Source organism: Solea senegalensis, linkage group LG18, assembly GCF_019176455.1.
Source record: "Solea senegalensis isolate Sse05_10M linkage group LG18, IFAPA_SoseM_1, whole genome shotgun sequence".
In the NCBI taxonomy this organism is placed as follows: Eukaryota; Metazoa; Chordata; class Actinopteri; order Pleuronectiformes; family Soleidae; genus Solea; species Solea senegalensis.
This window is the reverse complement of record NC_058041.1, coordinates 16,364,445-16,385,719: the sequence shown is the minus strand read 5'-3', so window position 1 is coordinate 16,385,719 and position 21,275 is coordinate 16,364,445. Positions and strand designations below refer to the sequence as shown.

The 21,275-nt window shown below is 42.2% G+C and overlaps 1 protein-coding gene across 1 annotated transcript in view; it reads right to left on the bottom strand.

The window, feature by feature from the left end:
* lrp2b (low density lipoprotein receptor-related protein 2b) overlaps nt 1-21,275 on the bottom strand; it is a gene marked incomplete at its 5' end in the record, with an annotated part of 62,971 nt that overhangs the window by 27,388 nt on the left and 14,308 nt on the right. The window contains 26 exons of the mRNA XM_044014486.1: nt 682-924; nt 2,366-2,569; nt 3,334-3,623; nt 3,709-3,867; nt 4,981-5,146; nt 5,241-5,688; nt 6,190-6,662; nt 7,312-7,503; nt 7,594-7,830; nt 8,559-8,772; nt 8,974-9,151; nt 10,141-10,250; nt 10,355-10,498; nt 10,718-10,884; nt 11,725-11,853; nt 12,382-12,559; nt 13,282-13,510; nt 13,616-13,800; nt 13,881-14,089; nt 15,042-15,287; nt 15,828-16,205; nt 17,162-17,278; nt 17,448-17,570; nt 17,677-17,916; nt 18,911-19,189; nt 19,981-20,118. Of these exons, the coding sequence (XP_043870421.1) occupies nt 682-924; nt 2,366-2,569; nt 3,334-3,623; nt 3,709-3,867; nt 4,981-5,146; nt 5,241-5,688; nt 6,190-6,662; nt 7,312-7,503; nt 7,594-7,830; nt 8,559-8,772; nt 8,974-9,151; nt 10,141-10,250; nt 10,355-10,498; nt 10,718-10,884; nt 11,725-11,853; nt 12,382-12,559; nt 13,282-13,510; nt 13,616-13,800; nt 13,881-14,089; nt 15,042-15,287; nt 15,828-16,205; nt 17,162-17,278; nt 17,448-17,570; nt 17,677-17,916; nt 18,911-19,189; nt 19,981-20,118 (5,676 nt within the window). The remainder of the gene's footprint in view (nt 1-681; nt 925-2,365; nt 2,570-3,333; nt 3,624-3,708; nt 3,868-4,980; nt 5,147-5,240; nt 5,689-6,189; nt 6,663-7,311; nt 7,504-7,593; nt 7,831-8,558; nt 8,773-8,973; nt 9,152-10,140; nt 10,251-10,354; nt 10,499-10,717; nt 10,885-11,724; nt 11,854-12,381; nt 12,560-13,281; nt 13,511-13,615; nt 13,801-13,880; nt 14,090-15,041; nt 15,288-15,827; nt 16,206-17,161; nt 17,279-17,447; nt 17,571-17,676; nt 17,917-18,910; nt 19,190-19,980; nt 20,119-21,275) is intronic.

Here is a 21,275-nt window from a genome sequence, read left to right as displayed (position 1 = left end):
TCTCCAGTGCCGCTTTTCAATGTTTACTCTGTTACGGTGTTTTCGGCTTCTGCTGGTTTGATCGATCCGTGTTTTAACTGTGTTTGGTGAACATAAGAATGCTTTTTATAAGCATTAAGTTTCCATTACCTTCCATTTCCAGCCAAGTTTCTTACCTTTCTGTGGGTATGCTGCATGTCTGTGTTAATTAAAGGTAGACATGGCTTTATGACGTGTTTGTTGTTGCATGCGACGCTGCCGCCGGTACGGGGGGAATCAGGGAAGAAGAGGCTAATGAAGAACTACACATCCCAGTATGCTTTGGGGACTATTCCAGAGCGACATTAGATCATTCTGATTGGAGAAGGGCGAATGTCCGTCAAATTGCATCATATGCATTTGCGTCTCTTTGACAGAGAAGGGTCTAACTGAGTCAGAGTTAGTTTGGGCATGTCATTTTCGAGCAGGAACCCCAAAAAAAGGGTCAGGGAAGAAGAGGTTAATGACAGTGAGGAATCCACACTCACTTGGGGGTGAACTAACTCCAATTTGCTCTTAAGAACCAGCAGTGAAAGAACCTTAGGAAACTAACCCTAACCCAAGAGTAGTTGATTCACATAAAGCTGTGGATCTGCTCTCTTCCACCATAATCACTTCCTCAGTTTTTGAATAGTCCCTTTGATTGTTACAATCACTACTCACGGCAGTTGATTTCATCAGACGTGGCGTTGTCTAGGCAGTCGTTGATGCCGTCGCAGATGAAGGCTGCGCTGATGCAGCGTCCATTGGCGCAGGTGAACTCAGTGGTGGGGTTACAGGTGGGGAAGGGGCAGCCCCTCTCGTCGCTGTTGTCACCACAGTCGTCTGTGTAGTCGCAGACGTAGCCGAGCGGCACACACCGACCGCTGTCACAGGTGAAGTCCATAGCTGAGCAGGTGTGGAAGGCTGAGCAGGAGGAACAAGACACTCCAGATTTATTATCATAACATAACATGACATCATACATTTCCAATGTTAAAGGGACAATAAAGATTTTATTTTTCAGTGTGGTGGTATGAGTTTTTAAACACAGCGAGTCAGCCTTGACTGTGCTTAGTGCACCCTTGTCACCGAACCTGCTTCTGATACAAACGCTTGCCCTCAGTGAAAACATGTGACACGTCCATAAGTAATTTTGTGTGTGGAATGTTAGAATAGGCTTGATCAAGTGATATTACTTAAACAGAGAACAATAGTCAGCAACAGTAGGTATGAGGAAAAACTGACCCATTTATTATTAACCAATGGGTTAAAAATCAATTTTAACCTTCAACATAAGAATATCACCATTTCATACAGTCTCTGGTTAATTTCATCAGGAGGAAAGTACCAAGTGCTCATGGGGGTGTTTTCAGAGCACCCGTGTTTCACAGGTAACAGCGTGTCTTCAGAGAACACCTGCCTTGTTTTCACTATTTTGGATTAGCCCAACCCACACACGGTGAGTGACTCGTCCCGCAGATAAACACGGAGCCTGAGGTACTTAGCTCTGTGTGGAGCTTCAGGACACATTTAAAACACACAAAGCTCTTGGTATGGTTGGTTTTTGGGGTATAGTTAACAAACGGAGGCTGTTGAAAGTCAACAAGTGGCGCTGGTTTATGAAATAATGTTGTTTTAGCAGCTCGCCTCAGGATGAGCTAGCATGGTGCTAATGGCTAACTCGTGCTCGCTGTGTGGCTTCGTAGCCTCTGATTTCAGAGGTTAAAGAAAAATGTTTAACCTCTGAAATAGCAGTAGCACACACACGCTGTCTTTGTGATCACATGGCCTCTACATGCATCCAAAATGCAGAGCCCACGTGATCACAACGGGCACTGCTGGATAGAAGTGCTAAAGCAGAATGGACTGTTGTATCGGAGTGCTTATATCGGAGATTTTAGAGCCACTCCGATATAATCCGATATGCGTTTTTTGGCTGATATCAATATCAGATCGGGACATCCCTAGTTTTAATACCCTACAATTTATTACCTAGTGGCTAATGTGTAGCTGAATTTCTCTAGGGTTTTGTACGGGAGAGTAAATAGATTACAAACTTCAATTTCCAGTCAGGCCATCGAATGATGAGCTAAAGCAGCAAACATAATAACATAACAAGTTATTATAGTCTTAAACTGGCTAAAAGAGTAAGGAACGCACAGCAGATGCAGTGCTGACTAAGTATCACTCAACCACACGAATGAACCGAATTATCATTTTAAACATTAAAGATTAAAAGGTTTAAATCAAATTGAACCATCGTTACCGTCCCTTTATAAATTGGTCCATTGATTAATTAAGTTTTATCTGTGAACAATTTTTTACCACGAATCATTCAAAGTTTGTTTTAAACTTCATTTCTCACCACACACTCGCTCCAGCTCATCAGAGTTATCGTAGCAGTCACTGTGGCCATCGCACTTCCAGCTTCCTGAGATGCAGTTACCATTGAGACAGGTAAACTGTTCCGGCTGACACCGTGATCCTGTGTCCCGAATGCAGTCTTTGCCGTTGTTGGCCAGGTACCACTTTCCCTCATGAGGACACTGGCACTCTGGGCCCACTGGACCTGAGAGTTCAGGGGGCGTGAAGAAATGTCAATCTGCTGTCAGAGAAAAACATTTATCTGTGTAAAAATATTCTGACAGCTCTCACTGATTTAGAGTGTTTGCTCTCTCAGACTAGTAAATCTAATGCTGTGTTTCCATCGTAGTATGGTTTCAGTTTGTTACCGTACGGTTTGGAATGGTAATGCCCTGGGTGTGGCTTGTGTTTCAACTGGGAACAGTACCTTTTTACTTGGTTGGCAGGGTGTGGGCTGTGCCCAAAGGGCGCGCAATGCTACGTCCTATCGGTGTGACGACAATGAACAGTGACATCAAACGTGACACAACAGACAACAGGCGGTAGTAGAGGACATCCAGCAGCTGTTTTTTTCTTTCTCGGTTTGTGGCTAAATGTCTCAACAAGACAAAGCTTTATATGAAAATAGACTGTAGGCGTTTGCCTGGACTTCTATGGGACATTTACACTTTCTTTAGTACAGTATCATTTTACTCTGGTTCCCCAAGTAAAGAATACCGTAGAACGGAATGGTACCATACTGTTCCAAACCAAACCGCTGCACTCAGTAGAAACACAGCATAAGAGAAACTTCATTTAATTATTTATTCAGAAGCCAGAACTCTACAGAGAAAAGGTATTCTTCTCTGTTTGGCAGGTTAAGCTGTCAACCTCACAAGCAGCATTGCACAGAAGGTTAGCCAAATGTAAGCATTAGCCATGACAAAAGATTTTACCACTCATGGCAGCTTTGGTAAAGCTTTCCCTTACCTGAAACACAGACATGACTACAGCCTCCATTGAACTGCTGACAGGAGCTGGTACAGCTCTCTTGATTGGACCCAGAGTAAACATGGATGTCGTTTGGTCGGTACTGCATATCCTGGGCTAACACCGCAAAGCCAGAGCCATCGTCCTTCCCGGCCCGGAAGACGCCTCTCTCAGTCCAGTCAGTCCAGAAAATGTCCTGCTGGAAGACTGTCATGGCAAATGGGTACATGACACCCTGCACGATCACCTGTCGATTTTGTCCCGTCAGAGAAGCTCGTTCTATCTTGTCTCTGTGGGAAGAAGGGAGAAAGAATGTTGTCCAAAAAGTCTACAGTAGGGTAGTGCAGTGTATGGTATAAAAAAACATGCACATACAATGATGCATCAGCCCAGTAGAGCATTCTTTCTTTGTAATCCATAGAAAGAGCATTGGGTGTTGACAGGCTGCTGTTAATGATAGCAACGCGAAAGTTTCCTCCCAGTGTTGCTCTCTCGATCTTTGCCGGAAAACCCCAGTCAGTCCAGTAGAGGTAACTGGACAGAAAGAATAAAGAAAGAGAGCAATTAGGAAAGGCAGCAAAGGTCTCCACCAAGGGCATCCATCCATCATCTTCCAATTATTTGGTCTGACTGTGGTAACAAAAAAGAGTAAGGTGTGCCAGACAATCTTTTCCCCAAAACAACCTTTGTGGATCCCAAGGCATTCCTAACTGCACACCACCTTTTTCCAAAACAAAGCAATGTTGATATGCTATGGATTCACCAGTATTACCTATTGTGGAGAAAGTACACATGGAGTAAGTAGAGTACAACACCCCAAAAAAAAAATCCAAAATCCAGGAAGTGCTTAGTTTATACAGCACATCAACTCTGTGGGTGGAAATATCAAATTCAGCAGGGAAGATGTGACGACCACTTGCCTTCTCTGGATACTGGAGCATTCACACCAGAGTTTACAGGAAGCCAACACACAGAGAGCAGTATTTTTTTTCTTTTGATTCACACCATCCACTGAAGTTAGGGGCGATTGGATCACTTTAGCACCCACTAGTGCCCAAGGTCAAAAGAAGAAACACCAAAACATGAAACAGGGACTCAAAACTTGTGGATACCCCAACAGGACCTTTGTGAAAACTGCCACCGAGGCCAGAAAGAATATTTCCAAGCCAGTGGACAGTAAAGAGAAAGATTGTCATCCCATTGTGTCTGGTATACCTGAAAAACTCAGGAGGATATTCAACAAACATCATATCCCTGTGTTTTTTCAAACCCAGCAACAACCTCAGACAAGATGAGATTAGATAAAATAGATTCATTCCCAAAAGAATTTACATACAGACTCACTCGTTCATCCCAAGGACCACACACCTCACATCCAGAGGAGTCACTTGGTTATGCACTCCAGTGCTACGAGGAATGCATTAATGCATGGCTTAACACAGGAAAACCAACTCCTCAGACCAGGACTCAGCTCATTGTCTACATCTACATCAGCTCATACATAGATATGTTATAACAGTAAAAGTTCTTGTGTGGTGGCTGGTCATTGTAGTTCATTGACGCTCATACCATTGAAACCTTGCAATCCTCTCAAAGCTGTGGTTGGTGGGAATATGTTAATGAAATAACGTTGCTAGTTGCTTTTACCCGTAGCAGGGGTCGACAACAATGCCTCTGGGGCGGTTTGCTTGGGCGACAATGGAGCGATTCATCCCATTCAACCCGATGGACTGGACATTGTCACTATAGTAGTCAGTGAAATAGAGACGTTTATTGACCCAATCATATGCCAGTCCCTCTGGATCATCTAAATCTAAAAAAGAAAGAAAAATAATTAGCTTAGCACAAAAAAAACATGTTAAAAGGTGTTATTCCACAATGTCAACACAGTAAACTGCTTAACTCACTTGTAGCTATATTGACAGGGGGGCTGGTGGGAGAGGTTGTACTGATGTAGGCAATCCTGCTTCGACCAATCCCCATGTACTGGCTGAAGAAAATCCGCTTCTCCTTGAAGTCATAATCCAAACCCATCATGTTGTACCCTAAGTTCACTGCTGGGAGGGGAGTGCTGTGGTCTGCAGGATCCAGCCTAAGGCTGCTCAGTGTGTAGTCTGTGGTGAAAACCAGAAACTCATCTAGTCCATAACCACATGCTACCCCATTACTGAGGAGTGACCCATGTGCGCAACCACATTTCGGTTTCTCCTGGCCAGCGATGGCGAAGCAGAGCTGCTGGCAGCGTCCGTTATCTTCTTGGCATGGGTGAAAGCCCACCTGGTTTGCAGATGTGGGCTGGACATGAGCATCAAAGATGGTGACGTCCATCGCCCCATCAAGATTGTCTCGGATTACCTGGGGAAATTGGGAAATTGTTCATTCAGTGGTATAGAAATAGTGTTGCTACATTTCCTATACTGATGTTTACTTCTGTTAAAAGAAGCAATTTGTCTACCTGTCACTCATCTCTGAACCTGGCTTGGATACGATTGTTAGCAAACCTCTAAATCATTATAAATCATTATCAGTGCAAGGAGTTAAACAATGTTAATGTGGTTTTGAATAGTAGAAATTTGAGACATAAGGAGTCAGTAAAATGCTTGTGTTGTGTTGTTGTGTCCATGTTTTTAAACGTAAAGTAATTACAAATCCTAAATAACACTTTATCCAATCAGGAGCCAGAAACAGGGCAGTCACGGTTAGACAGTTTGTCTGTGAGCAAATGCTCGCCCCTCACCAAATGTGCTAATAAGGTGACAGAGAGAAGGGATGGAAATGCTATGGGCTGCAACAAACAAGAAGTTGAAAAGACAACATCACTGGCAGCAGGTTTTTGTCATTTCATTCTTATTTTACCTCTGGTTGGTTGGCATTGGCTGGGTCTTTGCTGGCTTGGAAGAGCTTCCCAAGCTTGTTATCCACCCATAACATGTAGTTCCCCAATATAGCCATTCCTGTTGGAGACGGATACCGACTCCCATACCTGACGATCTGCCTCTGAGTGCCGTCTACGGCCATACGGGAGATCATATCAAGAACATCATCGGTCCAATAGAGGAAGTCATTAGTGTAATCCACAGTCAGGCCACGAGGTGAAGCAATGCTCTCTGATGCCAACACTGTGCGGTTAGTGCCATCCAAGAGAGCACGTTCAATCTTGGGTCTTTGGCCGCCATCAGTCCAGAAGAGGTAGCGTAGCTTGGGGCTGACGGCCACATCACGGGGCCGGTCCTCAGAGGACTTAAGTAGAATCATTCGGTAGGTGGTGTTGATGGCCAACACTTCCAGGAAGGTCTCGCTGTCAAAGGCATTGGTGAAGTATAAATTACCTAAAGAAATGAAAGGTGAAATGGAAAGAGGACAAGGTTAACGCCAGTGCATGTAAGGAATATATTGGGTTAAAGTAGAACAATGGAATCGCACGCACACGGTGGAGGTGTCAACTGAAATGCTCCTCATTCACTTTATATGGATGAATGAATGGAGTTGCATCAGACAGCCTATCAAATAACACTCTCAAACAGTAAACGATCTAACCTCTTAGTTTGGACCTCTTGGACAATACCAATGTCCATGTCCATAGTGGTACATGCAGAATGTGGACAACTATAGCACATGTGCAGTTTGAGTCCGTGTGGACTGTACGTTCTTACCAACACTTTTCTTTCCAGTTGGTGGTGCACTCATGTTTTGGTGAAAAGACAGTGACAAAGACGGTAACCATGAACTCTATCTATGAGGTTATACGAGGAAGGCAGTTGGTAACCAAACATCAACCGTGCAATCAAAGAATACAAGGACATATGGGTAGGAAATATAAATAAATCTTTGTACTGCTGTGAAATTGTACAATTGGAATGGCGTGCATGGGGGGGGCCCTCCTCTTGTCAGTGTTCAGGGGCTCACTGGCTCATAATCCGTCCCAGGAATCTACCCATTCCCTTTTTAAAGAATGAATAAAATTGAGTGGTTTCCTACCTGCAACCCAGTCTACAGCAAGGCCCTGGATGCCACCTCTTCCAATGCCTGAATTGATGACATCACTGTAATCTCCGCCGTCTGTTTTGGTCCTGAAGATGCCCCTGTATGATGTGGACGTGGTGTTATCGGTCCAGTACACAAAGCCAGATTCAATATGGAGGTCCAGCTTCCCCTTAATGGAGTAGGAATCTACAAAGAGGGAACACAAGATTGGCATTTATGGTAATCAATTAACAGGTTGTACAACATCAAATACAGACTAATATGAAGTCAACATACGTCCGCCAACAGGCACCATAGCCTCCGAGTGATCTGAGCTGTTAATGTGGAAACCACGGATGAACTTGGGGGTGGAGATGACGGCGAAGGATTCATACTGTTCACAGCGGGTGCCATCTTGAGAGGGGTAAAATCCTGTGGTGCAGGCACAGGTCTTCTGATTGTTTGGTTTGGGCAGACAGAGGTGAGGACAGCCGCCATTGTTGGAACTGCAGGCATTTGCCGTCCCTGCTGAGTCTGGGGGTGGAGCAGAGAGACGGGGAGCGGATTAGGTGATTATTAGTGGAAAATGTGAGCACAGCATACAGAAGAAAAAGGATAATTTTTTTACCGATAATGTGATACTCATTAATATGACATCTAATTTAATCTCGATTTCTTTAATTGTTTTATTTCATTCAAACTATTTTTGACCAGGAGGTCCCTTGAGATGAAAATATATTTTGCGGTAAACCTGGGCAAAATGAACAAAATTATACAAGAAAATCAATTCTATTCTTTTCTATTCTACATAAGTTTTTTTGTTTTTTTCACTTTTTTATACATGTGTCCTTGAGATACTCAGATGCTTGTCTTAAATCTTGATCATCATTGACACTTACATATCTATATGTTATGCTCGATTTTTAAAACAATTTAATCTACCAATGCATTTTATTTAAGGTTGTTTATTAAAAGGTTGTTGCTTTTAAATCAATCCCCATAACACTTTGGGAAGATGTTTATTAGCAATTAAATGGTAAAAAGCCTTCTCAACAAAAAAAATGATGTTCAGATATGAAATGCACATAGTGCTCACTCTTTCTCTCCTTGTGAATAGAGTGAATATGTGAGGACACCATAGTCCTACTCACATATTCACCCTTTGGGAAAAAAACTGTTGCATACTAATTGGCTTAGATAAAAGCATCAAAAAGCTCAAGGACATACATTTATGAAAAAACAACAACAGCAAATCCACATACTGTCTCTGGCGTGCACTTTGAGAGCACGCAGACCAGACATGCCGCTCCTCATCACCACCATGTTGGCTCCGGTGTCCTTGTCCACCCTCTCGATGACCTCATAGTCCAGGTCGGTGTAGTAGAGGTGGTTCTGGTGAATTGTCAGCCCCCACGGATGAGACAGACTACTGACCACCCTCACCCGACTTACTCCATCCATGGTGCCACTTTCAATCTGAGCAACAAAAAAAAGGGGGTGGGGGAGTTGCAGGAAGGAGCTGAATCTGGACCATCATAGAGATGAATAAAGATGAACTGAAGCAGATATTACTTGTGGTTTGATAAAAAAAAAATTGGCAACCTAACCTCAATATTAGTCAACTTCATGAACATGTCCAATATTTGACTAAAACCTTTGTTCTTTACTTGTACCTACCACTCCTGAGCCTGCTACACCCCAGTACAGTTTACGAGCAGATAGGTCTGCTGTGAGGAATCCTATGTTGGCCATGTTGCCCGTGAAGAGGTTCCGGAGGTTTCCCCCATCCATGTCAGCGCTGCCAACCTTTGGAGGGACTCCATTGTCTGAGCCCTTGTCGGTCCAAAACAACTTCCTGCAGAGAGAGAGTAGTTGGATTGTGAGTGATGACTGAGGCATTTAAATGAAGATCGAGTTCAGTCAGGAACACAACTTCTACAGTCCTCTCACACATGCATGTGCACTTTTTCCAATTGTTGCTGTGATGTGGGATTATGTGGGAAAGCAGCAAAGACTATATATGTGATTGACGATTCATTTCCATTATTTTGTCATGCATACATAAATATGCCTTAATTCATCATAACACAGCCAGTATGTTCATGTGGGCCCCATAAGGGTTATACTTGGACTGACAATATATGGGTCCCAAGTGTGGGGTGCCGTTCATAAAGTGGCACATCCTGAAAATAACTGCAACATTTTGTCACATTTAGCTTCAAACAATGTTTGAAAAAGTAGTGTGAATTTTTTAAAGTCAGTTTTTAGCACATTTACAACAATATTTGTTAACTTAAAAATGTATTAAACAGTTGAATCTAAATATTAAATGGTATACCTAAATGTTAAATCTAAATGCTAAACATAAATGCTACATTTAAACATAAATGCTAAATTTAAACATACATGCTAAATCTAAATCTTTCGGGTGAAAATAAATATTTAGCTAATATGCAAATTCACACTGCCGGTAACCGGATGTACCAAAATAAAAGCTCGAGGAGGTCAGGCTGTGTTTATAGAATCAAATAATGCATTAAAACCACCTTACCGGGGGAAATAAACACTTGAACATACATTATCGTGATAATAACTACCTAAAATAACAAAAAACATGTTCACGTTGGCTAAAATGTCATGTCTGCTTTCATAAAGGCCAGCACTAACTGACTCATTCTCAATTTCACCTCATTCGCGAACATTTTGTAAATCTGACAACTTTATTGATTGTGACTCTGTTTCTGGCATTTCCTCAACCAAATCTTCATTCCTATGCATGGTGTTTAATTAAAATCAGACAAATATACCATAGGCTTCTGTTTCTCAGTGAACATAATGCTTTACCCTCCTACTGGATCCACAGCTATTCCCATGGCTTCTCCCACTCCCTCTGGTTTGCCAGTGGAGGTGATGAGGGTCTTCCTGTAGTGTTGTTTCCCATCGACGCGGATCACCTGAGTGAAGTTTTGTTTATTTGCACGCAATGACACACACTAACTGACATTTAAAAAAAAAAAAAAAGCTAAATAAAAAGAGACATTTTTTCTGTGGTGTTTACCTCTATGGTTTTTGCACTGGGATTGGTGTAGTACATTATCCGGCTTATCCAATCAAAAGCAAGTCCAGAGGGTGAACCCATGAAGGCAGCCGGAGCGAACTCTGACCTGTTGGTACCACTGGTTTTCACCCGCCATATAGAACCCTGATATAAGAGCAAAGTCAGATAGCATCCATCATAAGAAGCTCTGTAGAGCAAAATCAACATTATAGATTTAGGCAGCATTGATTTGGTAAGGTGAGTTTTTTGTTAATTGACTAAAATAAATTTTTTCTTATGTTCCTGCTGGCAGACAAGTTTTCAGTGTGTGTTAGTATCTGTGTTTTGAGCTGGTTCTTGCACCCTTTCAAGATCAGTACTCACAGTGCCCTGCACCCAATAGACAAACTGCTCCTGGTCATCAAAGTCAATGTCACGTCCCTGGCTGATGCCAGACACGGGGGTCATTGCGTTGTTTGAAGGGTCGGCGGGGTCGAGAGGAATGCCAAAAATCACAGAATCTCTCACCACCATCAGGAAGGGAGCGTCATCTATGACAGAATGGGAGTACACGTGATGTGGAGGAAAAAAAAAAGAAGAAGATGCCAAGCTGTTTGGAGGCAAAACAGGGCTCTAAACGGTCATTAAATAGTCAGTGATTTAGTACATTTATTCAGTAGTATAATCCATGCAGAGCATTAACGTGAACGATTAGATTTTGACATATGTGGTTGGTGATAAGCGTGGAAAACCCTTCAAAAGGCAACGGTTTAATTTCATTAATTTAATTTCTGCATTACCCATAATGCTATTGGAGTTTAACCAGAAGTGATAATGTTGTGAAGTTAGCTGCCACTGTTGTTGTTAGCTGTTTGTGTCTTAGCAGTCAAATCAAACCTCCACCAAAGTGTGGGGGTTCGATTCCCGCCTCCTCTGGGCCACATTTGTGGGTGAAACACTTAACCCCAAGTTGCCCCTGACTGCTGTGTCAGCAGCGTGAATGGCAAAACTGTAGGGTAAAGCAGCGTCAGCGTTAGGTCATCATCAAGCCTAGAAAAGCGCGATATAAAGAAATGTTGTTGTTTGGAAGTGACACACTCGCTCATGTACACACAGCTGTTCAGTGTCTTTCACCAGGAACATTTAAAATACAGACTGGAAGAGATGGGACTCAAACCCCTGACACTGGGGCTGGAGAGATCCAGGAGATCCAGAAAACTATTTAATTGAAATGAAAAATGACTGTACCTAATTAATAGTTATTAACAGTAACACTTCCAAATGAATATCAGTAAAAATTGGAGGACACATTTTCCACATAGTGTATTCACTGTAAGATTTCCACACGGTTAGATCTGGTAGCACAGAGATCGCTGCTGTTTAATACTTACCTTTGACACAGGTGCGTTTGTCGGCATCTAGCTTCCAGCCAGACTGACAGTGGCAGGTGTAGTACCTGGGTCTCAGGCCTGACAGCAGGCACAGCTGAGTGCACATGTGCTCTCTGCATGGGTTGATGGCTGAAAACAAATCCCCAAAACCACAATGTCACCTTTAATCAGACGTAGCATTTAACATGGGCTTATATTATACATACTACACATTTTATGCATTGACTTTGTCTCCTCTATTTCTTGTTTGTCTTCTTCTGATTATTAGTATTGTTAATATTTTTAGTAGAACTTGTAGTATTTATGCCTGACTGATTATGGTTTGTTAGACAATGTCTTGAAGGCTCAGGTCCCATAATCTTTCTTTACTGTCTGTATGAGGCTGTTAATTTGTGCTTTAGACTCCACTGTTAGGTCTTCAATGGTGCAGGATGTTTTTCACTACAATGGTAGATCAGGAGATAGATTTCATAGCTTATTTAGATTTTCTTGTTTTAAGGAACAGCAAATGGGTTAAGCTTGCTTAAAACTAATCTTACTTAAAAAAAGCCTGTAAATCTAGCCACAAAAAACAGACAAACTGGGCAAAGAAATTCCCTCATGTCAGAAATGTTTACTTAAGTTAAAAATATGAACGTCAGCAGTTTTGGAAATTACCCATAGGTTGTTTGATGGGATGGTCCATAACGATGCCCATGGGTTGGTAGACGTTGTTCATCAGAGTGGTGATGTTTCCACCGTGAAATTTGTTCGTTCTCATCACTTTACTGGTGTAACGCTCAGACCAGTAGATGCTGTCCTCAAAGATGGTCATGCCATGTGGGTGCTGGAGAACCTGGTGTGAGGAGGAAATGCACAGAGGTCAGTGTGACTGTAGTATGTCTATACATTAATGACCATTCTCAAGTGGGACATCCCCCCCGCTTTGAGATACTTATAAAATACCATGCAGTCTTAATCATCCATCGTCTACCCTTTATCCCTGGAGAGGTCACCAGTCCATTGCAGGCCCAACATAATAGAGACAAACAATCATCCACTCTCACATTCACATCTAAGGTCACAGTTTAGAGTGTCTCTACACCAGGAGTCTCAAACTGGCGGCCGGGGGACACATGTGGCCCTCCAATCGATTTCATGTGGCCCTCCAAACAATATCAAGTTGTAACGAGTCATTTCTATATGTTTCTATTTTTGAATTAATAGATTAATTTTGCATCATGAATATGTTTTTTTTTTATTGTTGCATATTAAAACAAGCACTTATATTTTGAAATTATCCAATTCAATCCAACTTTATTTGTAAAGCACAAAACAAACACAGTGGACCAAAGTGCTGTACAGATTAATGGATAAAAGACAGAAAAGCTCACACGAGACAAGAGTACATATACAAAAAAGTTTTTTGTTTTTTTTTACTTGACTGGCCCCCAACTGACCAGACGAGACAGTCGGTGGCCCACAGGTCATTTGGGTTTGAGACCCCTGCTCTACACTCTGTGAGAGGAAATATCCCTCTTGTGTTTTTAATCAAAAACAGAATGAAACCAAACCTACCATGTCACTTGCCATGACCTGATGGCGGTTCTTGCCATCATAGTCACAGTAGTCAATATATTTGAGGTAGGCGTCAGCAAAGTAGACCCTGCGTGTGGTGTAGTCCAGGGCCAGACCATTGGGCCAGTAGAGCTTAGTGCTGACAATGACTTGTCTTAATGTTCCATCCATGTAGGCGCGCTCGATCCTGGGGTTCTGACCCCAGTCTGACCAGAACATCAGATTAGTGCTAAAGGAATGAGACTTTATTACAATATATTCTAGACTAGGCATCAAAAGGACACTGCTATATAAATAAAAACATTATAAAATACAGAGCAAATTCAAGTCTCACTAGTTGCGAGGGTCCAGAACTAGTCCACGGGGGCTGGTTACATTCTTAGAGAGGAGGACTTTACGGAAGTGGCCATCGAGAGTGGACACCTCAATGTTCTCCATGACAGAATCCGTCCAATAAAGATTACGACCCACCCAGTCCACGGCTACACTCTCTGGAACCATCAGACCACTGGAGAACACCTAGAACAGATTTGTTAAACACTATTCATGATGAAAAAACATTCCACAGCTTTGCTTTTATCCATCTCGACGTCTCTTACTTCACGTCTGTCGGTGCCATTCTTGTTGGAGCTCCATATCTTCTTCTGTGAGGCGTCTGCCCAGTAGATTTTGGACGTCACGCTGTCAAAGTCGACAGTCACGATGCTGGAGCCGCTGATCACGGGATTCATCTGTGGTGGCTTCATGTTGATATGGTTGGCAATTATCTGGCTACGCTTTGTGACCAGAAGTACAGCAGAAAGTTGATCTAAGGGCAGATAATGGAATTGGGTTTCTTGTCTGTTTTTGTGTCTTGCAGTGTCAATATCTACACATAGAAGAGCTATAGTCAATGTCAGCGTGTAACACCAAAAGAGAAGTCTGTGACATGTACTCAGTCCCTTTTTGCTAAAGCAAAACATCTTCTTTAGCACAACCAAGCCAAGTAATATACATACTCGTTGTGTTGTTGTATTGATGCAAATACGCAGCTGAGGTTAAGGTCAGTTTCACCTGATTTCTTACTTATGATGGATGACCAACTAGCATGATTTGAGGAGGATATCAAGTTTTTGGGCAGGATTATATCAGTTTATTCAAGTGTTGCAGTAGGAGAAGTTGAACACGATCAACAAAAGTGTCGTTAAGTCTCTGGATGAAGTGGACAAATGGAAGCAAAACACACAGATGTAAGCAAATCCTCCAAAAATGGGATACACGCAACACATTGGAATTGGACGTCAAGATCTGCAATGTAAATGCAGCCATAAAGGGCTCAATCTTAGGCAGCTCCATTGTTAGTCAGTCACTTATGGCGAATTTCCACCAGCTCCACTCGCCTCGCCATGACGCGGTTTAAGTAGCATTTACACCAGGTACTACCTTTAGTACCTGCTCCAGCCAGGTACCAAAAGCGTGCAAGTAGGTACTATGCGATGATTGGTCGGACTTCCGGCCACTGATTGGCCAGATTACCGTCACAGGAAGAGACGTCTGACACAGAAATCAAGCCGAACAATGCCGAACTGTAGATCAGTTAAAACTACTTAACAATCCAAAAAAACCTGGGTTTATCTGCAACAACTACCATGAGTCTGGTAAATTTAGTGACAGCACTGCTGATCGCGACCGGCATCACAGACCCTGCCGCTGTGTTTCAGTCATGGAGGAAGTACTGAACAAATATGATGATGAAGTCATCTCAAGCTTCTGGTGCTCACCTGTAGCCTTGCAGGTGCGTCCATCAGGCTCCAGGAGGTAGCCGTGTAAGCAGTAGCACCTGAAGCTTCCTCTCTCGTTGTAACACTGCTGGCTGCAGAAGCCCGGGATCAGACACTCGTCGATGTCCTCGCAGTTCTTGGTGTCATTGAGATGAAACCCTGGTGGACAGGTGCACTGGGCCCCAAAAGGTCCTTGGATACAGTCGTGACTGCAGCCCCCGTTGTTCAGTGCACAATCATCTTGATCTTCAGAAAATGACACAACAGTTAGCAGTGTAGTTCTAGAAGTAATACAAGGCTGACTCAGCACATAATTGTGAAGTGTTATTTGTATCTATTTACTTTTCATTTTTGTTAAGAAAACCTTGATTTATTTGTACTGTGATGGAGAAATATTCAGTAATCAGAATCCTCAAAACTTCTTTTTGCAGTTAGCTTCCAATTGACTGGTTATTGTTACGTTCATATCGTTAATATATTATTTAAATTTGCAAACAAATGTGAGGATTTCAGAGCAACATTTTGCAGACATTTGCTTGGTCCAAGGACCTTGGAAGATCAATAATTTCTCTGAGTTCTGATTAGACTTAATAAACACTAGTGTCAAGAGGCAAAAAAGGACAAATTGGACTATGAAGGTTCTGAAACTGAAATGGGAGAAGACAACACAGACAAGATTACTAAAAAGATTGTTGCGTCTGTTGATAGTTTTTTGGATTTCAAAAGTCTGATGTAGACCTAGTAAGAATTTACTCTCTTAAAATCAGTAATATGTCTGACACTCACTGCAGATAGGTGACTCATCTGCTCCGTTGGGGCAGTCCCTCTGACCGTTGCACACCTTGTCCAGGTTGATGCACACCTGGTCAGTGGGACACAGCCACTGTCCAGACGGACAACTAAATGGGGGCGTGGGGCAGTTCTGTTCATCACTCATGTCCCGGCAGTCATTGTCACCATCACACAGCCAACTTGTCAGGACACATATTTTGTTGGCACACTGGAAGTAGTTGGGTCCGCAGGTGACGGGAGGGCAGGAGTTGTGCTCGTCAGATCCGTCCTCACAGTCTGGATGGCCGTCGCACTCCCATGTATGCGGGACGCAGAAACCATCGGTCTGGCATTGGAATTCATCATTGTGGCAGAGGCCTGGACCTCGAGTGGCTGTGGGAAGACATTTAAAATGACTGAGAGTGCAGTGACCTTCCCTGATGCATTTAGTAGCAATAGCCAAATATACTAAATTAAAGAAAAAAAAAAAAGAAGAAAATGCTCAAGAAACAGAATAGCAAATCATGGTTTAAGTGATAAAAGTGTCCAAAAAAGAAAGATAACTTTTAAGCTACAAAATAAAAAAAATTGACAATGACAGTGGGTGTGATACTATGCAGCTAAACTGAGCCAAAATAAAAAGCTAACTTCATGACTCAAAGGTCCAGCGTGTAATATTTAGGAGGGTTATTTGCAGAAATCAAATATAATATCCACAATTGTGTTTGGTTGTGTATAAAGCAGTGTATCTCAGACCGAGGACCACTTAACCCATAAAAAAACACTCACGGACCACCCAACTCAAAATATCCCCAAAACAGTATGCTAACAGTTCACAAATGAACTAGTTGATTTGATATTGAAAACAACACATATATGTCGCAGGCAGTTTGAGAAACACTGAAATTAAAACACTGACATTTTTAAATTTTAAATATAGTACTACTACTATTATATGTTACTTGCTTGTCACCTCGCGGACCACTAGGGGTCACTAACAGACCACCAGGGGTCGGGGGACCACACTTTGAGAAAGGCTGGTATAAAGTATATAGTTGCTTTGAAATATAATCTGTTTGTTTTTCAATTCATTAGCATAAGCCAATTACATATATTTTAGGTGGGGGCCTTGTTTTACACAGGCTGCCATCTTACTTGTTTCTACGGCAGCCCGAACAGACATGCGTTTTAAACCTAGATCTAGAACCTAGAGGAAGTGGGAGAATGGAGTTGTGTAAGTGTCTTTACATTTTCTCTGGTATGCAAAGGCCAAAGACTTGTGTACAGTAACACATTTTGGCATAATTCATTTTAACATATAGGTTAATGGGTTAATGGTGGCATCTTACGACAGTCTTGTTCATCAGAATGGTCCCTGCAGTCAAACACTCCATCGCACCGATATCCCGAACTGACGCACTGGTCCCCGCTGGCACAGGCAAACTCATAGGAGGCACAGGAAAACTCTTAAGGAAGAAGAAAAAAACGACAGTGGCAATATGAATGAACAGAAACATGGCTCCTTATCTTATTAATGCAAAAATCTAAAACAGCATTCTTGGAGACGGTTTTGTTTGGCCAAATTTATACTTATATTATTTTACGTACATATCGCCCCTTCAAAGAGTTTCTTACCACAGTCTTTCTCATCAGATCCATCTAGGCAGTCCTGGTCTCCATCACAGATGTAGGAGATGTAGATACAGCCTTGGTTAGGACACAGGAAGTAGGAAGGCGGGCAAGTAGTGACGGTTGCATCTGCAAGTTACAGATGTAGTGGAGATGCATGTACTGTGTATGTATATATATATATAAATATCAACAAAGTGTGATCCCACTGAGAGTGAAACAGTCATGAACTCACTGCAGTTGTGTTCGTCGGAGCCATCGCCACAGTCATTGTAACCGTCGCACAGCCATTGCTTGGAAATACACCTGTTGTTGTCGCAGGTGAAGGAGCTGGCCGAACAGGTGGTGGGCACGCGGGTGGGACAGTCCGCTTCATCAGATCCATCGCCACAGTCGTCCATGCCGTCACAGCGCCAGCTGGGCATGATGCAGTGCTTATTATTGCAGGTGAACGCATACGGAGAACAGGTTGTTCCTGGTAAAGACAAGAAAGGCGGGTGAATGGATTAAAATGGTTGGCTCAATGATGTTTTTTTTCTTCCATTAATCACATATTACCAAGTGTAAATCTGACATCCAATTTTTGGGTTCTGCCATTAAGTGGAGCTGGCATTTTTTTATCTATGGTTTATTTTTATAGGGACAGATACAACAACGTAGACAGTACTGTTAGCAGTTGTCAAATGCATGCACCGTGCTGTTTCTAGCTGATTTGCAACACTTAAAAGGGCTTTTATGACAAGAATTGGCAGAGATAGATGGTGATGATATAAAAGTAACCTAAGTATAAAACAGGACAATAAAAAATGCTTGCAGGTTTGTTGCTGAATCAGCCAGCCTCAAACATCAGAGCCCAGCTAATCTGCAGCTGATTTCAAACGATCAGGTCGCAAAGTTCCTTTTACAGAGAAAGCTGTCTGAGCGAAATATGTTTTACAGAATCGAATTTTACAGTTTCCACTTGATGCAGCTCGAGTGGATCTGCTGCCGCTCTGTAAAATCTGGATTTGTTTACAAAGAGGCTGAGGAGCGACGGCATTTCATCATTTATACAGAGGCTTAACATAGTGGAAAACCAATAAATGTATCAAAGCTCAAGATTTCGTATGTAGTGAATATGTGACAATGATGGTATATTATTTGTTTTCTATCCATGAGTTTCAAGGCACGATTGTAAAGACTCTCTCTGGCAGGGGTCTCAAACTCAAAGGACCTGGGGGCCACTGAGTTTCCAATCTGACCAGTAGGGGGCCGGTCAAAAAACAACAACAAAATAGTCAAAATGTTTCGGAAAAAGCAAGAGATGGGAGACATGAACTTAAAATTATTCCTGATATCAGGAAATAAAAAAAAAAACATTAGTGGTTTAAACACCATCATCTTTATATTGACGTCTGTACACGATGAAATACAAGTTCACACAAAGCTACAGGTCGCAGAAACATATCACAGTAAACTGTGTTGTTCACCTGTATCTGTGCAGTTGGCCTCATCAGTCTTATCCACACAGTCAACAATGCCATCGCAGCGGTAAGAGTTGGGCCGGCACAGTCCTTCGTCGCACTCAAAGGCGTTGTTGCCACAGATGTTGTCAGGTGGGACGACTGAATCGTCCTTGACACAGTCCCTCTGGTTGTCCTGGAGCTTCATGCCGTATGGACAACCACACACCCGACTGTAGGCGGGAGTTGGGAAGCAGAAGTGGCTGCAGCGCCCGTTGGGCACCGTGTTGCATCGGCTGGTAAATGCTGTTCAGAGGACGATGAGGGGAGGAGTCAGTATCAGAACGGCATTGTTGTTTACATTTTTATCACATTAATTTACTTGTGTTTATATAATTATCCACTGTGTAAGACTTTGGGACATCTAACCACCGAGGTTGTCGTTCGTCTTTGTTTGTATAATAAACTTCCACTTCACAATCTGAATTACATGCTCTGGCTGGTTTTTAATGTACAAGAAACATGCTAGCCAACATGTTTCATCATGTTTCACAAGATGGCGGCCTCTGTAAAGCAAGGCCCTTGCTCCCAAAATCAAACTTTTTTTTTTATTTTAAAGTGACGATGCACTTACTGTATATAGACATACTTATATGTGGTGTATTCAATTTCAACTCAGTTTGGCAATAGTATTATTTATAGTATATTGCTAATGTTTTATTATGGTACAGCCTACATATACTGTAAATATGCTGCTTTCAAATGCTGTGATTTGCTTTATTCACACGATGAGAACTTTTAAACATCCCCCCCTTTATATTCAACACCGGCCATCTTTGAGTTTTCTAAAAGCTGCCAGTTTAGGATGTCAGGCAGAACCTATAAATTACTAGTGATTTTGTGAATGGCTGGAAATGGCATGATAGAACAGTGAACAATGAATTTTGGTCTTTAGGTCTGCATGTTGGACTTTAAAGTGTACAGTACATGCGGGAATAAGATAACCTGTCATAATTCTGCCTTTCAATCACTCGTCTACAACAGCAACTGTAGCATTTTGTTGTGAAAGTCCAGTACCATCTTCTGTGTGAACTTACTGCTGTGAAGATCAGCCGTGTAGGCCTTGATGTTCATGATTCCATTCACTCCTTGTCTGACTCTAATGTTTCCTCCTCCATCCCTCTTCCTCATCTCGAATATTGCTCTGGTCCGTGTGTCAGACACATACAGGTAGTCTATGGAAGTAAGAAAAGAAAGTCACAATTTAACCAGTTATTACTGGAACAAAGGTGATTCACACAGCATTCCAACATGGGGTGAAGTAATAAATCTTTAGCGTTTTTTTCCCCCCCAGGCTTTAGAGACAAATTTCGCCAACTTATTTACATTTAACTAAAACATTATTCCCATTGTGTCATCATCAGAGCAACAGAATATTTCAGGGTTTTGAGAATAAATATATCATCCAGTAAAGGTGTTCTTCATAGTGAGGACAATAGGGGTTGGAAAGTGTGACTTATTGTCAAGTTCAATTCATTATTCACACTGCATTTTTAAATCTGCCAACTTCAAGGGCAAGGGGAAGGATACTGTTGTTAGCTGAGCCACCAACTAAGGACTGCTGACTTCTTGACACACTCACTTTAACGTAAGGCTCAACACAATCATTATGCTTATGTTCTTAATTTGGGTTTACTAGTATTTTGGCATTTTTTGTTTTTTTTTGTGGGGATTTTCAGTTTTTGAATCAAAACAGTTTCTTCTTTGACTTAATTTCAGCGTTGTCCCGGACACTCTAATTAGAAAGTTGAAGCTCTATTTGTGAGGTAAAAGTCATTATCTTTACTGACATCATCGGGTAATGATGACTGACGTGGCACATTCGGACTGGCCTGAAGACATCTTCACACAGTAGCCCTATTTGGATGGGATTAGTTTGGCATGGAGAGGTGGGGTAAAGTAATTATTACCAGAGTGAATAGAGCAGCAGTATATTGTGCGTATAAATTCCATCCCATCATCATCCTGTTTACAAGTAGTTTTCCATAGATTGTCAAGCATGGAGGTGCTTCAGTTTCACACTAGGTGGTTTTGAAAAGTCTGTGGCAAACCTTGTGTGTTTTCATCTTACAACGAACAACATTCTGAACCAAAAGAAGAAGAAAAGCACTTGTCAGAGGCACGGGGCTAAACTGCTTCTGAAACCGATGTTCTTCCCACGCCGTGGTATCAGGAAGCAACGTCATACACACGGTGACAGGAGGTGACGGCGGTGCGTAAATCAAATAACCCCTCCCACTTGTGGTAGTTGCACTGAGATTTCTAATCCTGTGCAAATTGGCCATTAATGTTACAGATGCCCTATGTCAAACTCATTGTAAGTCAGGGACCA